Source organism: Aythya marila, assembly GCF_965140915.1.
Source record: "Aythya marila genome assembly, chromosome: 27".
Taxonomy (NCBI): Eukaryota; Metazoa; Chordata; class Aves; order Anseriformes; family Anatidae; genus Aythya; species Aythya marila.
Genome location: NC_139068.1, coordinates 5,224,736 through 5,245,121, shown reverse-complemented (window position 1 = coordinate 5,245,121; position 20,386 = coordinate 5,224,736). Strand labels below are relative to the sequence as shown.

At 66.9% G+C, this 20,386-nt stretch overlaps 4 protein-coding genes and 1 long non-coding RNA gene across 6 annotated transcripts; 3 read left to right on the top strand and 2 right to left on the bottom strand.

The window, feature by feature from the left end:
- The first annotated feature begins 12 nt into the window (after nucleotides 1–12).
- On the top strand, nucleotides 13–8,472 carry THOP1 (thimet oligopeptidase 1). The gene is made up of 13 exons (XM_082780188.1): nucleotides 13–130; nucleotides 716–919; nucleotides 1,766–1,914; nucleotides 2,237–2,344; nucleotides 2,902–3,004; nucleotides 3,318–3,478; nucleotides 3,862–3,997; nucleotides 4,097–4,463; nucleotides 4,719–4,920; nucleotides 5,034–5,220; nucleotides 5,567–5,695; nucleotides 5,980–6,116; nucleotides 6,208–8,472. Exons 1-13 carry the CDS (start codon nucleotides 115–117, stop codon nucleotides 6,364–6,366), a joined length of 2,058 nt encoding a protein of 685 aa, XP_082636314.1. The 5' UTR covers nucleotides 13–114; the 3' UTR covers nucleotides 6,367–8,472.
- A 193-nt stretch (nucleotides 8,473–8,665) lies between these two features.
- LOC309887839 (inactive serine/threonine-protein kinase PLK5-like) lies at nucleotides 8,666–9,401 on the bottom strand. The gene is made up of 4 exons (XM_082779836.1): nucleotides 9,352–9,401; nucleotides 9,179–9,266; nucleotides 8,995–9,090; nucleotides 8,666–8,913 (listed from the first exon to the last, which is right to left on the bottom strand). Exons 2-4 carry the CDS (start codon nucleotides 9,241–9,243, stop codon nucleotides 8,709–8,711), a joined length of 366 nt encoding a protein of 121 aa, XP_082635962.1. The 5' UTR covers nucleotides 9,244–9,266; nucleotides 9,352–9,401; the 3' UTR covers nucleotides 8,666–8,708.
- A 299-nt stretch (nucleotides 9,402–9,700) lies between these two features.
- On the bottom strand, nucleotides 9,701–10,637 carry LOC309887823. Its single transcript, XR_014319097.1, has 3 exons — nucleotides 10,623–10,637; nucleotides 10,300–10,407; nucleotides 9,701–9,728 (listed from the first exon to the last, which is right to left on the bottom strand). It is a non-coding gene; the product is annotated as an uncharacterized lncRNA (long non-coding RNA).
- A 1,398-nt stretch (nucleotides 10,638–12,035) lies between these two features.
- ADAMTSL5 (ADAMTS like 5) lies at nucleotides 12,036–16,931 on the top strand. Of its 2 annotated transcripts, none has more exons than XM_082779800.1 (12): nucleotides 12,036–12,243; nucleotides 13,370–13,439; nucleotides 13,521–13,681; nucleotides 13,995–14,055; nucleotides 14,145–14,253; nucleotides 14,349–14,476; nucleotides 14,587–14,710; nucleotides 15,146–15,229; nucleotides 15,632–15,795; nucleotides 15,890–16,109; nucleotides 16,315–16,386; nucleotides 16,479–16,931. In XM_082779800.1, the coding sequence occupies exons 1-12, from the start codon at nucleotides 12,176–12,178 to the stop codon at nucleotides 16,790–16,792; spliced, it is 1,575 nt and encodes a 524-aa protein (XP_082635926.1). In that variant the 5' UTR covers nucleotides 12,036–12,175; the 3' UTR covers nucleotides 16,793–16,931. The 2 variants fall into 2 exon arrangements, with proteins under 2 accessions (XP_082635926.1, XP_082635925.1); XM_082779799.1 differs by having other exon boundaries at nucleotides 16,312–16,386.
- A 789-nt stretch (nucleotides 16,932–17,720) lies between these two features.
- On the top strand, nucleotides 17,721–19,465 carry LOC309887896 (CTD small phosphatase-like protein 2-A; the record flags this gene model as incomplete). Its single annotated transcript, XM_082779926.1, has 8 exons — nucleotides 17,721–17,926; nucleotides 18,262–18,301; nucleotides 18,388–18,480; nucleotides 18,671–18,733; nucleotides 18,851–18,930; nucleotides 19,012–19,138; nucleotides 19,226–19,321; nucleotides 19,403–19,465. 8 exons carry the CDS (start codon nucleotides 17,721–17,723, stop codon nucleotides 19,463–19,465), a joined length of 768 nt encoding a protein of 255 aa, XP_082636052.1.
- Nucleotides 19,466–20,386: the final 921 nt, after the last annotated feature.

Below are 20,386 nucleotides of genomic sequence, written 5' to 3'. Positions count from 1 at the left end.
GCCGCTCTGCCCCTTCCCCCGCCCGTCTCGTTGGTCGCGGCACATGCTCGGTGCGCGGGGCCGGCGCGGCCTCCTCACGGCCTCGGCGGCGGCAGCGGGGTCCCGGAGCCCGGAATGGCGCCCCCCACCGGTAAGGGGGCTGGGGGCACCGGGGGGGGGGTCCCGGTATGAACGGGGGTCCCCGGTGAGGCCCGGGGGAGGTCCCGGTGTGGACGGGGGGAGGCCCAGGGAGGGTCCCGGTAAGGACGGGGGGGGCCCGGTAAGGGCTGGGGGGGGGGGGAGAGGGGGCGGTGAGACCGGGAGGGGGGTCCCCGGTGAGGGGGGGGGTCCTGGGAAGGACGGGCAGGGGGGCCCGGTAAGGTCAAGGGAGGGAGCCCGGTGAGGACGGGGGGGTCCCGGAGAGGCTGAGGGGGGGGTCCCGGTGAGGACGGGGGGAGCCGGGGGTCCCGGTAAAGATGAGGAGGGGGAGCTGGTGAGGATGGGGGAGGACGGGGAGGGTCCCAGCGTGGGGGGGAGCCCGGTGAGGACACGGGGGGAGCCCGGTAAGGTCAAGGAGGGGGGTCCCGGTAAGGACAGGGGGGTCCCGGTGAGGACGGGTGGGTTCCAGCAAGGTCAGGGGGGTCCCTGTGAGGACACGGGGGGGTCCCGGTGAGGACACGGGGGGTGTCCTCGCGTGCGGCCGTGCCACGGGGGGGGTGTCCCCTCGTTTCCCCAGGCAGCGTGGTGGACAGCCAGGCCCCGCGGCTGGTGGCCGAGCAGCTGCGCTGGGACCTGAGCGCCGAGCAGATCGAGCGCATGGCCGCAGAGCTCACCGAGAGGACCAAGCTGGTGTACGACCGCGTGGGCGCCCAGGAGCGGGGAGAGGTGTCCTACGAGAACACCCTCAAGGCCCTGGCGGACGTGGAGGTGGAGTACACGGGTAGGTAGCCGAAGAGGACACGCTTGTTTTCTGCAGATCTGCATCTTAATCATCGTCTTTTTTTGCACCCTTTTTTGGGAGGGCGTCTCTGTGTTGTCATTTCTGTCTTCCCTTGAAGCCCTCAGTGTGATGTTTGCCTTCCAGTTAATGTTTACATGGCTAGATACGAGTACAAATAACAAAAGAAAAAAAAAGAGACCTGGAACAGAAACGTGAATCTAAAATGAGGCCAGCGCCTTGGCAGCGCCGCTGCTTTGGCAGCAGGAAGGTCTGCGGGGCTCCAGCGAGGTTTTAAGGCTGCCTGCTCCTTTTTATGTCCAAGTGCGTTGGCAGAAATCTAAGAAATCTCCAGCTTTTCTCCAACTCCTTGGATAAAAATCTGTGTCCTGTCTGCCTGAGCGCTGCTGTCATGTCAGAGGTTATGTGTAAAGCAGCCTGATGGATTTTTGGTCGCTGATGCAGGCTCCAGTTATCTGATGCCCGCTCCCCTCCTGGGCAGGAGCTGGTGCCTGCAGGGCGGCGCCTCCCTGCTGTGGTTGTCTTGAGGCCTGGAGGCAGGGAGCGTTCCCCTCTGCTCCCTTCTGAGATGAAATCAGCCGGGGCAGAGCTCACCTGGGGCACGGCGGCGTCCGAGAGGCGGCTGCAGTAAGGGCGTGCCCTGGTTCCCCAAGGGATGGAGACACAACGGTGCTGCTGTAAAAGCCTCGTGGTTCTCCAAGCAGCAAGAGAGTTGGGGTCTGGGGTGCATAAAATTCATGCAAGTTGCATGCAGAAGGCTGAGTGCAGTGGGAAATGGCTCTCGTGCAGCTCCCCTTGCCTCTGCTGAACCCTCTGCTCTCTTTCCAGTCCGCCGGAACATGCTGGACTTCCCCCAGCACGTCTCTCCCTGCAAAGACATCCGTGCAGCGAGCACCGAGGCTGACAAGAAGCTCTCGGAGTTCGACGTGGAGATGAGCATGAGGCAGGACGTCTACCAGAGGATTGTCTGGCTCCAGGTGCGTGCTCGGGAGTAGGATGCCTCCAAGTGGGGAACAGAAGCCTCCTGGAGTTACAAGCAGTTCTATTCCCTTGTCCCAGACCTTAGAAATAACGGTGCAAGGTCTGGAATTGAGTAATGTCCCAAAAGGGCTGTAGTGGGGCATAAAGGTGAGATGTTTAAAGCAGCCCGATAGGAATTAATGCACCAAAGCCTTAGTGTGGTGTGTTTCTGTCTGCTCTGGGCCACTTCTGCAGCCCAAAACTCCCCCCCAGCTTCCTGCAGAGCTGTGTGGGGGTCTCATCCCGTGGCTTCTCCTGCTCATGGGCTTTGATTTCCAGGAGAAAGCGGAGAGCGCTTCGCTGAAGCCCGAAGCAAAGAGGTACCTGGAGAGGCTGATCAAACTGGGCAAGAGAAACGGGCTCCATCTCCCTGAGGAAACGCAGGAGGTGAGGCCTCAGGGCTCAAAATAAATACGTGCAGGGGGTGCCTCGGTGGGGCAGCGTAGCTGTAGAGCAGAGGCCTGAGGCTCGCTCCTGATCCGTGTGACCTTGGGCACGCCGGGTGATGTCTCCCTGCCCCTTTTTTTCCTTTTTCTTGGGTGGGGATAACGTCACACCGCAGGCGTGGGGGCAGCGGGGAGGGCATCCCCCTCATCTCTCCCCCTTTTATCGTGGCTCAGCGAAGGAGCCTGAAATTAGGTTAAAAATAGAAGAGAAAACGAGATGAAATGAGGGCAGGGGAGGTCGCTGCTGAAACACCTGCAGCTCCTGAGCTGGCAGGAGGTGCTTGGGACGGTGCTGAGGTGGCTGCTTTCCCACCAGGTGGGATCAAAGGGAGCCTGTTCCAGCCCGAGTGCAATTAATTCTGCAGCGTTGCAGTTGAATAAAAGCCAAGTGCAGACCAGGGGGCGACTCAGCAGGCAGGCTGCTGGCTGCAGCCCCTGAATGGCGCTGCTTGACTTTCCCATTTGGGCTGACTTTATCTGTTCTTCTCCATTTTATAGAAAATCAAAGCTATTAAGAAAAAGCTGAGCGTCCTCTGCATAGACTTCAACAAGAACCTCAACGAGGACACCACCTTCTTGCCCTTCTCGAAGGAGGAACTAGGTAGGGAGCTCTCAGACTCATTTCTCCTGGATCTCAGGGCCTGGTTCGTGCTCACACCCCATTTTGGGCCTGACAAGGTTGCCTGGGGGCTGTTCCCTGCTCTGGGGTGGAGGTAAAAGAGGGTGTTCCTGCAGCATTCCTGCCTTCTGCAAGAATTTATGAAGCCCTGAGATGGCTCTGGCTAAGGAGCAAGAGCCCGTGCTGTGCCCAGAGCTGGTATTTTGGGAGAGGCTCGGGCTCTCTGTCAGCTGGCTGCTCTTTTCTCTCGAGATCCCTTCCAACCCCTGTAATTCTGTGATTCTCTGATTCTCAGGGGGGCTCCCCGAGGACTTCCTCAACTCCCTGGAGAAGACGGAGGACGGGAAGCTGAAGGTCACCTTGAAGTACCCGCACTACTTCCCTCTCTTGAAGAAGTGCTACGTGCCTGAGACGAGGAGGAAGGTGGAAGAAATGTTCAACTCCAGGTGCAAAGAGGTGGGTGGCCTCGCTGCCTGCCGGCAGGGCCAGGAGAAATGCTCGTCAGGACTTTTCCCTGGGCACATCTCGTCCTGTGGAGAGAAGCCTCAGTGCCCCCAGATCCCCGGGAAGGGCGGTGGCATCTTCAGGGAGATGGAGACCTGCTGCTTGTAGAGTCCTCAGAGCTGGGGAGGAGACAGAGTCAGGGCAAGCTGTGACAGCTGAGCCTTGCTCAGCACGTGTGGGAAGGGGTTTCCTGGCCGTGGTCGTGTGAAAGACCGAATTTTCCAGGCGCTGAAGGGGGCTGCTCTGAGACTCGTGCTGCTTTCCGCGCTGGGGCTCGGGCTTCGTTTCTTCTCTGCCTTGAGAACGAGGCGCAGCTTTGTTCCTTCACGTTGCAGGAGAACTGCCTGATCCTCAAGGAGCTGGTGGACCTGCGGGCTCAGAAAGCCAGCCTGCTGGGCTTCAGCACCCACGCCGACTTCGTGCTGGAGATGAACATGGCAAAAAGCAGCAGGACGGTGGCCACCTTCCTGGGTACGGCGCCCGGCTGCAGAGGGGAGGAGCGGGCTCCCTTGGGCTGGGGGGGGGCTGCTCTCAGCCCTGGCCCCCAACATTCCCCCTGTGCCCTTGCAGATGAGCTGGCCCAGAAGCTGAAACCCCTGGGGGAGAAGGAGCGGGCTGTGATCCTGGACCTGAAAAAGAAAGAGTGCGAGAAGCGAGGGCTGGAGTTCGACAACCGCATCAACGCCTGGGACATGCGCTACTACATGAACCAGGTGGAGGAGACCAAGTACAGCGTGGACCAGAACCTGCTGAAGGAGTACTTCCCCATGCAGGTGGTCACCACGGGCCTGCTGGCCATTTACCAGGAGCTGCTGGGCCTCACCTTCCACCTGGAAGAGAAGGCTCAGGTGTGGCACGAGGACGTGCAGCTCTACACGGTGAAGGACGCCTCCTCCGGGGAGACCATCGGCAAATTCTACCTGGATCTGTACCCACGGTGAGGCCTGGGGACATCCAAGAGAAGGAGGAGGGCTGGGATAGCGGGACAGGAGCCTGCCACGTGCAGAGGGAAGAGGAGGGGATGTCTCAGTGCGTGGCTGTGGTGGAGGAAGGGTTGCAGCCACCAGTAGGGTTGTGCTGGGAGCGCAGGGGCTGCTGCTGTGAGCAGAGCTCGGTGCCCTGCCCAGGAGCTTGTGGCTGCCTCCCTGGGCACCTCACCCACGTAACAGCCTCCTCTTTCTCCCCGTCGCAGGGAAGGGAAGTACGGGCACGCAGCCTGCTTCGGCCTGCAGCCGGGCTGCCTCCTGCCGGACTCCAGCCGGCAGATCTCGGTGGCTGCCATGGTGGCCAACTTCACCAAGCCCACGCCGGACGCGCCTTCCCTGCTGCAGCACGATGAGGTGGAGACCTATTTCCACGAATTCGGGCACGTCATGCACCAGCTGTGCTCTCAGGTGAGGCCCAGCGGGGCCTTTTTGTTACTTTGCCCCGTTTTGCTGCCTTTTTGGGGGACGAAACGATGCCCTGCTCTGAGCTGGCTGTGCTGACGGTCCGACACGTCTTCCAGGCGGAGTTTGCCATGTTCAGCGGGACGCACGTGGAGCGGGACTTCGTCGAGGCACCGTCACAGATGCTGGAGAACTGGGTGTGGGAGAAGGAGCCGCTGCTGCGCATGTCCAGGCACTACAAAACTGGAAGCCCCATCCCCGACGAGCTGCTGGAGAAACTCATTAAATCCCGGCAGGCAAACACAGGTGGGAGCCGGTGACGAAAGGTTTTGGGGAGCAAGGGCTGTGTGATGTTCCCAGCGAGCTCAGAGCCTTGCCTTGGTGTCCCCTGCTTGTGGGGACAGGAAGGGGACCCGTGGTGTCCTGGTCACGATGGTTAGGGGAAAGGCTTTGTGGGGACAGAGGGCTGGGAGGAAGAACCACATCTTGCTGTTAAGCTGGGAAGCACAAAGGTGAGGTGACAAGGTGCTAAGGGAGGTGCAGCTGTGGGAGTTTCTGGATGGTCTGGTCTGGGGAAATGGTTTTAAAATCGGGTGTGGGGAGAACTGGGAGCCCTCGGGCCTCAGCTCCCCTCCTCCTCCTCCCACAACAGGACTGTTCAACTTGCGTCAGATCGTCCTGGCCAAGGTGGACCAGGCGCTGCACACCCAGACCAAGGCTGACCCCGTGGAGGTGTTTGCCCAGCTCTGCGAGGAGGTGCTGGGCGTCCCGGCCACCCCAGGTAACGAGGGGGGGGCTCTGCGGGGGTCCCGCTCACACCGCAGGTCCCTTTCAAGGCTGGGGCATCAGGCTGGCTTGGCGGGGGTGGGATTTGCTGACTCCCAGAAGAGCAGGGCTAAAACCACACAAAAATAACTGGAAAATCCTTCCCCATTTCCTCTGTGACTGCAAACAAGCTGACTCGATGCCTGCAGTGACACATTTACAACCCGCAGGGCTTTTTTCCACGAGTTTTTTTCCCCGTTAACGCCCCCTCCCCTTCCTTCCCTTCCCCTGACTGCGAAGGTACAAACATGCCGGCCACTTTTGGCCACCTGGCTGGGGGCTACGACGCCCAGTACTACGGCTACCTCTGGAGCGAGGTGTACTCCATGGACATGTTCCACACGCGCTTCAAGCAGGAGGGGATCATGAACTGCAAGGTAAGAGGAGGGGGTGAGCTGCAAGAGGTGGGAGCAGCGAGCTCGGCAGGGGGGTGGCTGTCCTAAATGCTCCCCCCGTCTCTCCTTGCAGGTGGGCATGGATTACAGGAACTGCATCCTGCATCCCGGCGGCTCCCTGGACGCTTCTGACATGTTGAGGAAGTTCCTGGGCCGCGAGCCCAAGCAGGACGCCTTCCTGGCCAGCAAGGGACTGAAGGTGGAGAGCAACTCGCTGCCTTCAGCCTGCTAAGAAGCTGCTCCAGCCCGTCCCAGTCGAGCCAGCTCCTCGGCTGCGCCACCCGGTACATCCCAACGCGTCCCGGGCCAGCCCCGCCGGGAGCTGTTCCTCCAGGATCCTGCTCCGAGGGCCAGGGCTCTGCAGCGACAGCTCTGCGCAGGGAATTCGATTCCCTTTTGTCACCTCTCCCCCCAAAAAAAAGAAAAAAAAAAAAAAGGGGGGGGAGGGACGGGGCTGGTGCTAGTCCCCCAAATTGGCTGAACTTTGAACCCCGTTTCTGCACAAGGGTGAGTTTCAGCCTCATCGTTAGCCGGGGAGGAGGGTGTGAGGAGGTAGCAAACCCGAATCCTTGTTTTAAGAACCCGTGTTTTAAATTCCTGCTTTTTAACAACCTTTTACCAGCCTTCCCCCCCCCCGGGGCTCGACTTGCTTTGTGCCCAGGGCAGACTTTGAGCACAAAACAAAAAGGCCCCGAGGGAGCCCTGGTAGGAGCCTGGCTCTCCCCGTCTTTGATCAGCTGTGGAATAAAGAAGGGGAGATGTGAAAAATGGTTGCATTTACGGGAACATCCTGCCCTGAGCCCCTCAAACGCTCCCAAACCAGGGCTCTGAGGGCTCTGCTGCGCGTGGCTCTCGCCTTCGGGGCCCCCGGGGCCATCTCAGGGCAGCTGACGGGTGCCTTCTGGGCTCGGGCCACGGCAGCAGGGCGTTGCAGCTCTTGCTGTCACCTCTAAACCAGGGTGGAACAGGGGTGGGCCGTGGAAAAAAAAAAAGAAAGAAAGAAAAAAGCAGGCAGCTTGCACCAAGGCAGATGCCTGGGATAAAAATACCGAGCGGGAGCCGTGCCAGCGCCCGGGCTCTGGGTGCGGCACCCAACCGAGGGCCAGCAGCCAGCCCTTTGCTGGCCTTGGGAGCAGCTGGGTTTCCTGCCCGCCCCCCTCCCGGCCCCAAAAATGTGCCCCGGGGGTGCGGGGCCGTGCTGAGCCCCCCCCCCCTGCTCTGTGCTCACAGCCCCCCAGCCCTGTGGTTTCTGGCGCCGCGGTGCCCACGCTCGTGGGGCTGCGAGCCTGGGGTGAAGGCTGGTTTCTGGCCTTGCTCCTTGGCTTGAGCTCCTGCTTTTTTTGTAGGAATTGCAGGGGAAGGTGCACCTTTAGGGCTGGGGGAGGTGGGCAGCTTCCCCGGGGAGCTGAGGACCCCGTGGGGTTGCTCCCAGCACCCGTCGGGGGGGGATTTCTCCTCCCTGCCATCGTGGTGGGCGCTGAGGGCAGCCCTCATCCTCCCCGGCTCCCCTTTTTGGTGATTTTTCTCCCCGTTCCCACCCCAGCTCCAGCCTCGGGCTCGCTCCCTGCCTTGCAGCTCACGCTGTCACCTCCTCACCTCCCTCCCCAGCCCCTCGGTGACGGGGCAAGGCCGAGGCCACCGGGGTCACCCTGCGCCGACGTGGCCGGGTCCGTGAGCAGCGAAGCGGCTCCGTGGTGCTGGCTGGGGCCACCGCAGGCATCTCGTGTGTCCCCCCCCTCTGTTTTAGACATAGGCCGGCGTCCCGGGGGCTGCCCGCTGCTGGAGCCGCGCTGTGGGTGTTTTAAATGTCCCGTTTTACTCAGCTTTCAGGGTTTTCTTTCAGCCCTCTTCTCCAGGGAGAGGAGCGGACGGGGAAACCGCGCACTTTTTGCTCCCTCCTGCCCCCAGACCCCCCCGCTAACGTCGTCCTTCCCCCCAATACCTCCTGCTGCTGCCCCTGCAGGGAGAGGTGCTGCCAAAAGGTGCTCGCAGGCAGAGCGGGGCCCGTTCTGTGCCCCCCACCCAGGGTGTAAGTGCTGCTCTTCTCGGGGCTCAGCCCCAGGCACCAAGCTGTCCTGCACCCGGCTTCCCGGAGCCGCGCCTCGTCCCCCTCCCCTCGTCCCCATCCCCATCCTGTCGGGGAGGAGAGGTCCCGTTGGTTGTTTTATTTTATTTTATTATTTTTTCTCCTGTTAACCTTTTCTAAGGGCAAACTGGTGTGTGTGTGCCGTTCGTACTGGTCCCGTCCCGCCCTGCTTGTCCTGATGACTGGAATTTAGACGGTTCCTAGCACTAATAAAGGTTTTCCTCAGCCCGTGGCTGCGGGGCTGAGCTCCTGCCCAGGAACCTGCTCCTTGGGGGGGGGGTGCGGGTGGCTGCGTCCCAGTGCTCCCAGTTCACCCAGCGCCGTGCCAGCGTCGCCACAGCTCCCTTCAGCAGGCAGAAGACGGGCACGGTGCGGCAGGCGTGGGGCGGCAGCGAGTCCGGCGTGAAGCCCTGGGGGGGTGAGAGGCGGCGATTTCCCCCATCCTCCCCATCCCGGGGGGGTCCCAGGGTTATCGTACCCCCCCCAATTTATACCTGGGTGAAGAATCCGTGCTCCAGCACCTCCCCGAGGCCGGCTCGTGCCGTGGGGTCGGGGAGCAGCAGGCGCCCCAGGAGGGCTCGGGCACGGGATGAGAGGCCGGGGGGCAGCGGGTACCGCGCCGCGCGGATGCTCCCGTACAGCTCCTGCCGCTCGGCTGCCTCGAACGGGGGGCTGCCCGTCAGCACCTCGTACCTGGGGGGGGGTTTGGGGGGGTCCTGGGTGCTCAGCGAGGCCAGGAGCCCCCCCTGCCCACCCGCTGGGTGCCCCCCTTACATGATGCAGCCCAAGGCCCAGATGTCCGAGGGCGCCCCGTGGCCTTTGCGGTCCAACACCTCCGGGGCCATGTAGGCGGGGGTCCCGCACAGCGCCCTGGGGGAGGGCAGGGGGAGCACAGGGTGAAGGTGAGGGGGGGGCTACACCGTGCTAGGACCCCCACCCAGCTCAGGGCCCCGCTCACCCCCAGCACCGGGTGCCCGCTGCCGCCGGCCGAGCCAGCCCCAGGTCCCCGATCTTCACCTGCATCTTCTCAGTCACCAGCACGTTACCTGCTGGGACGGGGGGGTGTGAGCTCGGGGTGGGGGGCACGGCTCGCCCAGCAGCCCCCCCCCAGTCATCCCCAACCCCACGCACTGGGTTTGAGGTCCCGATGCACCAGGCCCTGGCCGTGGAGGTAGCGCAGCCCCGCGCCGCCCTGCCGCAGGTAGTAGCGCGCCTCCGGCTCCGTCAGCACCCCCCGGGCACGCAGGATGTCAGCCAGGGACTGGGGGCAGAGAGAGAGAGAGGGGGGGACAATTTGGGGTTTGGGGGCTGGCCCCAAAAGGGGACAAAGGTTTTAGGGTTGATTTTAACTCACCCTCCGGCCGCAGAGCTCCAGCAGCAGGTAGAGGTGGCCGCGGGTGGCGAGGTGGCCGTGCAGGCGCAGGACGTGGCGGTGGCACAGGCGGCCCTGCAGATCCTGCTCCCGCTGCACCTGGGGGGGGGAGACCCCGAGAACAGCGGGGACACCTCTGTGGGGGGGGGGGTGCGGGGAGAAAAACCCCAGGGAGCCAGCCATGGGGGAGAAGGGGAGGGGGAGAAGGGGAAAAAGGGAGGAGAAGGGGAAAAAGGGGGGAGAAGGGGAAAGGAGGAAGGGGGAAGAAGTGGGAAATAAAGGGGGAAGAAGGGGGAAAAAGGGAGGAGAAGGAGGGAAAAAGTGGGGAGAAGGGGGGAGAAGGAGGAAGGGGAAAAAGGGGGAAGAAGGGAGAAAAAAGGGGAAGAAGGAGGAAAAAGGGGGAGAAAGGGAAAGAAGGGGGAAACGGGGAAAAAGAGGAAAGAAGGAAAAAGGGGGGAGAAGGAGGAAGGGGAAAAAGGAGGAAGAAGGGAGAAAAAAGGGGAAAAAGGGGAAGAAGGGGGAAAAAGGGGACAAAGGGGAGAGGAGGAAGGGGGAAGAAGGGGAAATAAAGGGGAACAAAGGGGAAAAAAGGGGAAGAAGGGGGGAGAAGGGGAAAGAAGGGGGAAAGAAGGGGGAAAAAGGGAAAAGAAGGGGGAAGAAGGGGCAGGGCGGGGGGCTCCTCGGGGCTGCCCCCCCCCGGTACTCACCCTCTCCGCCACCCCCGGATCCTCGAGCTGAGCCCGTGGGATCACCTTGGCCGCGTAGCCCCTGCCGCTGCCCAGCTCGGTCAGGCGATAGCAGCGCCCGAAAGCCCCCTGGGGGGGCAACGGCACCGCTCAGCACCCACCCGGGCACCCCGGGGGGGGCGAGGAGAGGAGGGTGCAGGCGTTGGGTGCCCCCCCCCACCACCACCACGGGCTCCATCCCAGCGCCCCCCCCCCCCCCGCCTCAGTTTCCCCGTCCCCGCGGTGCGCTCGGGGCCGTGGTTGGGTTGGGATGGAGCCGGGGGGGGGCACCGAGGGGCATTTACCTCCCCCAGCAGCCCCCCTCGCCTGAAGAGCCTCCCGCTGCCCTCGTCCACCACGTAGCCCCCGGGCAGCTCGGCCCCCCCCATCCTGCGCCCGACACCCCCAGGAGCACCCAAGGGACCCCCCCAGGGACGCCCACACCCGGCCACCCTCCTCCTCCTCCTCCTCCTCCTCCTCCTGTGCCGTAACCGCTTCGGCTCCGGGCTGCCCACACCCGGGGGGTGCTGTGGGACCCTGGGGGGGGGGGGGCACAGCCACCGGGGGGGGGGGGCACCCAGCACCCTGAGCAGGACCCAGTTTGCGCCACCGGGGTGGGACGGAGCCCCTGGGGGCGGCTCGTGCCCGGGGTTTTTTGGGGTGCCGTGGGCTGGATGCGGCCCCCCTCCCTCTGCCCCTTTCCAGCTGTGTCCGGTGCCCCCCCCCAGCACCCCAAGACCCCCCCCAGGGTTTTTGTTCCCCCCCCCGACACCCCAGACCTCTCCAGCAGGTCCCAGCGCTGGGTGCTGAGCAGGGACCCGACCCCCAGGACCCCCCCTCCTGGGGGCTCCCAGTCCTGGAGGGGGTGTGGGGGGGTCCCATCTGCTTCCCCCCCCCCCTCCCCAGGGAGGATGGTGGTCCTGGGATCCTTTTGGCACCGTGGGGGGGCTGCAACCCAGCCACCCCCCCCCCCCCAACCCAGCACAGGGCTCCCTGCCCAGTGCCTGCAGCTGGGCCTCGGCTGGGGGGGGCTCCACGAGGGGGGGGGGGGGGCTGGCGTGCGGCCAGCACGGGGGCTGCCGGCAGCTGTGGCCCCCCCAGGGACATCCCCAGCCCCTTAACTCCCTGCGTGCCGGGGTGAGAGGAGTCACCCTGGGGGGGACAGGGAGGGGACAAGGCCACCCAAAGGCCATCGTGCCACGGGGGGGGGGGCCCAGCTCACAGCTGTGGCTGCGTGATGCGGGGGGGGGACACGAGGCTGCTCCCCCTTGGTGCCTGTGGGGGTCACCGGGTCCCCTTCCCGGCACGGGGGCTGCTGGTGCTTCGCCCCATGGATCCACAGGGCCCCCCCCCCCAAAACCCCCAAATTGCTGGGTTGGGCTCTCGGGGTTTTTATGGTGGGGGGGGCTTCTGGGTGCTGGGGACGTGCCCCGCTCACATCCCCCGGCTCACCCCAACCCCGCCGTGCGCTGCCCCCCGCGGCGCACAGGATCGGGGTCACCTCCACCCACCCCCCCCAAACGCAGCCCCACCGAACCTGGGTGCCCCCCCCCCCCATCCTGGCTCGTGTGTGTGTCCCCCCCCCATGGCAGCCTCGCGCGCCGTGGGCCCCCAAGGGTTAAGCGTGAGATTGGGGAGGGCTGGGCGCACCTTTGGGGCTGGATATTAATAACGCAGCGGGGAGGGACGGGAGGCGAGCGGGAGGGGAGCCCCGGCCGCCCGCCCCGGGGAGCTGCGCACGCGATGCCCGCTCGTCCGGGGGGGCCCCGCGTTGCCGCCCACCCCCCCGGCCCCACCGTGGGGTCACCGGGCCGGGACTGAGCCGCCGGCACCCTTGGGTGCCCCAGCGGGGCGAGGCATGGCCGTGCCGGGGAGCCGGGGCGGTTTGGCACCCCCTGCCCACCTCGGGGGACCCCACGGCGCTGGGTAAGCCCCCGCGTTCTGCTTCACCCCTCGTGGCCTCTTCTCTGCTCTGCTTGGGTGGGGCTCTGGGGTTGGGGGGAGGGCTGTGGGACCCCCCCCCTGCTGTCCCATGGGTGCCCAGAGCTCTGCTTTGCCCTGGGGAAACTGAGGCACGTGGCGCCCACCCGGTCCTGCGGCATCACCAGCCCCTTGCTGGGCTCCGACCCCCCCAGAGCCACGAGCTGCCCCCCAGCCCTGCTGAAAGATTTGGGGACTCAGGGGGGGCCCAACATGCTGCTCCCACCCATGCGGGTGCTTGGGGGGCAGGAGGGGATTTGTGCCCCCCCCGGCAGCTTCGCGGCCCCCGGTCCCTGTGGGCGCAGCTCAGCAGGAGGAAACCGGCTCGGCGGGGGGATTCCCAGACACGGCCCCTTCCCCGCTGCGGGGCTGGGGCCCCCCACACCCCTGTTCCGGGCACGCTGGGGCCACGGGGTGGTCCTGAGCCCACGGGGTGGTTCGGGGCCGTGGGGTGCTTGGGGAAACCGGGGCTGCTTGGGGGCTACGGGGTGCCGGGGGTTGAGGGGAGCTGGCAGGACTGGGGGTGCTTGGGGTCAGGCATTTTGGGGTTGGGGGGAGGCGTGGGGCAGCCCCCCGGTTCCCCTCGCCCTGCCCAGGCTGGGCCGGATCCGGATCCGGGCTCTCGCCTCGGCTCCTGCCCAGGGCGCGACAACTGAGTCACGGCCCCGCCGCCGCCTCCGCGGCGCAGGTCTCATCCTGCCACCGCCAGCCCCGGCAGGCAGCGGGGCCGCGTGGGGCCGGGAGGCTCGGCACGGCTCGGCACGGCCCCGTGGCTGCCGTGGGGCGTGTGTGGGGCTGTGCCGAGCCCGGTGCCGTGCCGAGCCCGGCGGCGCCCACGCGGCTGCGCCCACCTCGGCGGCGCCGCGCCCTGCACCCCCGGGACCCTCCTGCACCGGCTGCCTCGCCTCGGCTCCTTTCCACCTCTTTCTCCCTCGCCTCGGGGTCCCCGTGGGGTGCACGGTGGTGGCCGCCCCCCTCGGTGGCCCCAATGGCCTCGCTGCCGGGATGTGGGGCACCCCACGTGCTGCTGCTGGCCCCCAGAGCGAGGGGCTCAGGGTCTCTGCTCCTGCAGGCACCGGTGGCCGTGGCGGGTGCTGCTCCTGGCCTGGCTCAGCCTGGGCTGCGGCATCGGCACCGCGCAGGTGAGGGCACGGGGGCACCCCCGGGCTGGTCCAACCGTGCCACCGCAGCCCCCACCCCGAACATCCCCTTCCTCCACGCAGGGCTCAGCCCCGGAGGTGCTGGTGCAGGGCCCCGAGCCCCCTGCCCGTGCTCGGCCTCGCCGGCAGCTGGCTCGGGGCACTTGGGGGCCCTGGGGACCCTGGAGCGCCTGCTCCAGCTCCTGCGGGGACGGCGTCGCCTTCCGCGCCCGGAGGTGCCTGCGGTGAGTGGTCCCCGCGGTGTCCCCACGCACCCCGGTGCCGTCAGGGCGCCACTTTCCACTCGTGCTCCTGCAGCTCCCGTCCCCACGCGGGGCCCTGGCCTCGTTTCAGCCTTGTTGTAGGGTGGGAGGGACGGGGAAGGCGGGCGGGTGCTGGCTCCGGTTGTCCCCAGGTGGCTCCATGTGGTCCCCACTCCCGGTTGCGCTCCCAGCCAGGCCACATCTCGGCATCGCGGCCCCGTAGAACATCCCCAAGGGGACGCGGGGCTGCTCGGGGTGGTTTTCCCCGGATGAAACACCGATGCTGTGACCGCAGATCCCCCCCGGAGGAGCCGTGCATGGGAGACCCGCGGCAGTACCGGCTCTGCCAGCTCCAGGTGAGCGCGGCGCGGCACGGCACGGCACGGCACGGCCCCGCGGGCTCCGTGCTCCTGGCCCCGTGGGCTCCATCCTGCTGCTCCCGCAGGGCTGCCCCGGTGGCTCGGTGCCTTTCCGTGCCATGCAGTGCTCCCTCTACGATGACAAACCCATCCCGGGCACGCAGGCCCGGTACCGCTGGGTGCCCTTCTACGGAGGTGAGCACCGGGGCAGCGGGTGCAGCCGGGACCGGGGTGGGGGGCTGCTGCCGCCCCCACCACAACGTCCCCTCCTTCCTTTTTGGCCCCGGCAGCCCCCAACGCCTGCGACCTCAACTGCCTGGCCGTGGGGCACAATTTCTACTACACCTTCGGCCGGGTGCTGGACGGCACCCGCTGCGGCCCCGACTCCCCGGAGCTGTGCGTCGGCGGGCGCTGCCTGGTGGGTGTGCGAGGGGACGGGACCCCCGGGACCCCCAAGACCCCCTGGGATCCCCTGGGGCCCCTGGGGACCCTCGGTCCCTGCCCTGACACCGCCTCTCGGCTCCTCAGAGCGTCGGCTGCGATGGGATCCTGGGCTCGGGTGCGCGGCCCCACGCCTGCGGCCGGTGCGGCGGCGGCCAGGACGGGTGCCTCGTGGTGCACCGGCTCTTCCAGGGCACGGAGCCCCCCTCCGGTGAATGAACCATTGCCCCGGCCCCCTCCATGGGTGAATGCTTTGGCTCTTGGCTCCCCTGTCCCCCCACCCCGTCCCGTTTGTGTCCCCAAGGCTTCACCTGGGTCCCCCAGGATCTTTGGCGGCTCTCCCCGGTCACCTCTGGGGGGGGATCCCTGGGGTGTCCCTATGGTCCGTGGGGTCCCCAGGGGTGTTTGGGGGTCCCTGGGTGCGCCCAGGACCCCTTGGTCCATGTCCAGTGCCCATGGGGTGCTTGGCCAGACTGTGGGGACGATGATGCCCATGAGGGTGCCCCACGTGTCCCAGTGCATGGCTCCAGTCCCCTCCCACCGCCCCCTTGCTCGCCCTGCGGGGGTCCCAGCCCTGGCACCCCCCTCCCCACGACGCCCCCTCGGCCGTGCCCAGGCTCTGCCCTGACTCCCCGCCCGCCCCCAGGTTATTTTGGGTACATGAACGTGACCAAGATCCCGGCTGGGGCCACCAACATCAGGGTGACAGACAAGAGCCGCAACTACCTCGGTAGGACGCATCCCATCCCCTCCCAGTCCATCCCAGTCCGTCCCAGTTGGTGCTGGGAACGGGCCTGGGGCACAGACGCGGGTTTTGGGAAGGGCTGAGCTGCAGTGGGGCCGGCGCAATGGGGCCGGGCCGGCTGCCATGGGACCAGCACCGGGTCCCCATCCCCAGAACCCCGTTCCCAGCGCATCCAGGACCCCGTCCCCTGGGGGACCTGAGGAATTTTGCACATCAGGGTTCGGCTCCAGCTCGGGACCGAGGCCAAACCTCACATGAAAGCAGCTTTCTCCCCAACCCACGCTGCCCTCCCGGGGGCCTCTAGCACCGGGGCAGCCCCCACCCTGCCCAACCCGGCTCAGGGGTCCCGGGGCCGTGCTCGGCTCCCGCTCACGCTCCTTTCCGCAGCCCTGATGACGAGCGACGGGCGCTACGTGCTCAACGGGGACTGGTCCATCGCCTGGCCGGGGCCGTACGAGGCGGCCGGCACCCGGCTGCTCTACGCCCGGAGCCCCGACGGCACCGAGAGCCTGGAGGCGGCGGGGCCCACGGACGAGGATCTCCACGTGCTGGTGAGCCCCGGGGGTGGCGTGGGGTCGCGGGGAGACGCCCCCCAGCCCCGCTGCCCCCCACCACCACCCTGAGCTCTGCCCCTGCCTCGCTCAGGTCCTGCTGCAGGAACCCAACCCCGGCATCGAGTACGAGTTCTGGCTGCCCCGCGGGCACCCCCAGCCCCCCGACACCAGCCCCCTGCGGCAACCCCAGCCCCGGGGGGCCGGCAGCCCCCCGCCCGAGGAGCCCCCGGCCCCCACGCCGCCCCCACGGACCCAGGGCCACAGCACAGAGCCACCGAGAACCCCCCCTGGCCGCAGCGGGGCTGCCGCAGGTGCCTGCACCCCCTCCCCGTTCCCTCCTGCACCCATGGGTGCTGCTGTGGGGAGGGACCTGGAGAGCCTGGGGGAGGGCTGAATGCCCAGAACGTGGCGTTCTCCCTCTGTCCTTATGGGACAAGTCCCCCAAAATTAAAGGGGGGTTTGGGGGTGCCACATCCCCTCTCCCCACTAAGCTGCTGCAGCTTTGCCCCCCAGCAGGGCGATGCGGGAGGTGCCGGCCCCCCAAGGGACGTTCCCAGCGCATCCGGCACTTCTGCCAGAGCGACTTCGGTGAGCACCGGGCGGGCAGGGGGGGGGGACAAAGGGGCGATGCCAGGGACCGTGTGCCCAGCTCAGGCTGCCCCACGCCACCATCCCTGCAGTCTTCCGAGCCCGGATCCTGGCGCGGCGCTCGGTGGGGCAGGAGACGCGTTACGAGGTGCAGGTGGAGACGCCGTACCGGCACCGCTTCCCGCTGGTGCCCCGCGAGTACGTCTGGGTGCCCGACGCCTGCGGCTGCCCCCCGCTGCTGGAGGGCCGCGAGTACCTGCTGATGGCGCGGCGCCACGTCAACTACGAGCACACCCTGAACCGCATCCTGCTGCAGCGCGACGGCTACGCCCGCCCGTGGTCGCCCCGCGAGGAACGGCTGGTGCGGGAGGCAGCGCGGCACTGCGCACGGCCACGGCCACCCTGAGCCCCCGGCCACATCGCCCCCGGGGTGGTAGCGGGACCCCCAGGGTGGCAGCGGGACCCCGGGGGTCACGGGGAGGCCGGGACCCCTCCGGCCACGCAGCGGGTCCGCTGCGACCCTTTGCGAGGCCATGGAGGGGGCAGCACCCCCGGAGCCCCATGCCGGGCACCCCGCTGTCCTCAGGGGTGGTTTGGCTGCAGGGGAGGGGAGGAGGAGGGTGGTAATTTATTTTATTTTATTTTATTTTGCAGAAAATAAAGCTATATATCCCTCGGGTGCTGTGCGTCCCTTTCTTGGCTAGAAGCAGACGGGGTGTCCCTTGCGCTCCCCACCCTGGGGTGCCATCCAGGTCCCCGTGCTGAGCCCCAGCAGCAACATGTCCCCATCCTGTCCCCATCCTGTCCCTGTCCCTGTCCCCGTGATGGAATCTCGCCAGCCTGTGCCTCTCGGGGCCGGGGACCTGCTGCTTATCTCCCTTCCGTTGGAGGCTCGCGGGTCCTTCCCCAGCCGTAACCCAACCCGGGGCTGGCTGCACCCCGCGGGGCCCATGCGGGGACAGGGTGGGGGCACCGCAGGCTCGGCCACCCCCTGCACCGTGCTGTGAGCCCCAGGGGGCGTTTGGAGCTCTCCCAAAAAAAGCTGGGGGCTCCCCAGTGGGGCAGTGGTCGATGGCTGAGAGCCAGAACTGGGGCAGGGCTGGGCTCCCCCAGCTGGTCCCAGTACAGCCTGAGTGGTGCCAGGTGCTCCGAGCGTGGGCAGGGGCTTGTGGGGTGATTGGGGGCAGAAAGGTGCCCTATAAAAGTACCCCAACCCACCTAAACTCCTGGGTGGGGGCTGCTTTGGCCCTGGGGGGATCCCCAAGCGTTAGTGAGTGCCTGGGGCTCTGCGCTGGCACCCCGAGGGTCCCCCTGTCTGTCCGTCTGTCCTGGGGATGGCCACCCCACGGGCAAAGAGACCCCGCAGGGAGAACGGTGGGGACCTGGGGCTCTCGGCTACCAAACCCCGGACTCGCCGGGAGAGAGGAGGGGATGGGGGCAAGCGTGTCCCGGGTCCCCCCCTGGAGCCGGTGACCCCCGGGAGGACCCCCAGAAGGACCCCCAGGAGGACCCCCGGCAGGCAGCAGCTGGCCAGGCTGCGGTGCGGTGGGGAGCGTGGCAGCCCGGCGTCCCCTTCCCTCTGCCTGGGGGAAAGGGGTGAACCCCCCCATTGTGGGGTAACCCCTGTTTGGGGAGGGGGCCAGCCCTGGGCTGCGGTGCTGGGACTCCCCCCGAGCCCCCCATCGCAGCCCTGCTATAAGGGAGCCTACTTCTCGGGGCTCCCCGCGGAGGAGTGCCAGGACCCCGCTGTCCCCAGCCTGTGAGTATGGTGTTTTTTTTTTGGGGGGGGGGTCTCCGCAGCCCCCCTGCAGCACCCAAGCTCTGCTTGCCTCCGGCCAGCCCTCTCCCTGCGCCCCCCACGCCTGGCCCCCGCAGGACCCGCAGCACCCCGGAGCACACCCTGGTCCTGGAGCTGGTGAGCTGGGGGGGGATTTTTGGGGGGGGGGGGGGGGCACGGTGCTGGGGCTGGGCCTGACGCTGCCGCCTGCCCCCCCACCACAGGAGGGGACCCTGGTCTGCTCCTCCGTGCTCGCCGGACGGCTGCCGGGCGCCGTGGCCTCCTTCACCACCTCCTTCCAGGGCGATGCCTACAAGGTGGGCGTCCTTGTGCCGGGCTGGGGGCCGTGGGGGGCTGGGGATTTGGGTCCTGCGTCCTCCCCTTGCACCCCAGGGGATGGAATCCCAGGGGAGGGGGTGGCCGGGGTCCCCCAGGCGCCCCTCGGGGGCACTGCTGGGTGTCAGGTTTTGGGTGCCGGGGCTGCCTGCGGGCGCTGTTCCCTTGCAGGTCCACGTGCAGCTGCGTCCCCACGTGCAGCAGTTCCTCGAGAGCCTTTCCAAGACCTACGAGGTACCTGGAGCCCCCCAAAATTCCCCGGGGGTCTGCGTGGAGCCAGGCGGGTGCTGCTGCACCGGGGTGGGGAGAGCCCGGGCAGCTCGCACAGGGGCCTTCATCTGCTCTCCCCAGATCTTCATCTTCACGACGGCGAAGCAGGACTACGCCGAGAAGATCCTGGATGTGCTGGACCCCAAAAAGAAGCTGATCAGGTGATGTCCCTGCAGAAACCCTGCTGGGGGGGCACTCCTGTGGCCGGGGCTGCTCCCCACGGGTTCCGCGTCCCCCTGCAGGCGCTGCCTCTCCCAGCGGGACTGCCTCTGCGCCCGCGGCTGCTACTGGAAGGATCTGGCCCTGCTGGGCAGGGACCTGGCCAAGACAGTGGCCCTGGACCACACCATCCAGGGCTTCCCCTCCCAGGTACCCGCTGGCTCTCGTGTCGGGGGGTTCACTTGCCCCGTGGCCACAATGGTTGCCCCGTGGCCAGCGCTCGCCCTCTCTCCCCAGGCTGCCAACTGGATCCCGGTGCCGAGGTGGTTTGGGGACCCCGGGGACGAGGAGCTGCTGCGCCTCGTCCCGCTGCTGGGACAGCTCTGCCGGGCGGTGAGGACGGGGCTGGGGTCCGGGATGGGGTGGCACGAGCTGTGGGGCACAGCCCCCCTCCCATCCCCGTCTCTCCCCTAGGACGACGTGCGCACCGAGGCGCAGCAGCGGCTCCCACGCTGCAGGCTGCCCGCCGAGGACTAGGACAGCCTGCGAGGAGGGGAGAGGGATGGGGAAACCCCCCCCAGCAGGGACCCTGGCTTGGGGGGCCAGCGCTGCCATGGGGAAGCCTCGCTGCAGCGCTTGGCCGTCGCCCAGAGCTCTGTAACGTCCCGCCGAGGGGTGCTTTCGTGGATGATTACGTGCTTGGACAAAGGTCTGGCTCTCTTCTTCGCCTCCCAAATCCTCCTCAGCTGTGCAAACACGCAGAGCCCGGGGCTGGGGGGCTCAGCCCGCTGCCACCCCGCGATGCCACGCAGGTTTGGGTGCCCACAGCGGGCCCGTTCCTGCTGTTTGGTGGCCGGGCCCCAGCTGGCAGCGATCCCCATGCCCCCTCCAAGCCCTGCCTGGTGCCGCGCTGCTGCCGGCCCCGGGCATGTTTCTGAAGGCTGCTGATCACCGGGGCCCTGCTGTGCCAGCACCACGGAGCGGTGGCTCCCAGTCCTGCTCCCAGTTCAGCTCCCTCTCCCCTGCCAAAATCGCTCAGCCAGTGCTGGAGGCGCTGGCCGTGTTTACTGGGGCGCAGCTGTTTGGAGGGAAGTCACATCTCCTCCTCTGCGCCTGGGAAAGGGCGCGGGGCTCCGTGCTCGGCCACGCAGCCCGGCCCAGCTGGAAATAGCTCCCTCGCAGCAGCCAGCCAGGGGCTGGGTCCCCAGCGCTGTGCAAATCCCCGGGGAATGGAAGGGATGAGCCAGGGAAGGGGGGGGGTGGAAGCCACCGCTGCGTCCGTACCCATGCACAGAGCTGGATATGGAGCGGGGTCAGCGCACAGCTGCTGGCAAGGAACATCAGCCTTCAGGAAGGGCAGCCCCAAAGGGCAACAAAACATTTATTCAGAAGGGGAGCGAGGACAGCTCCTTCCCGGGCTGGTGTCCTTCCGTCCCTGCAGCCCAGGGCCAGCAGGTG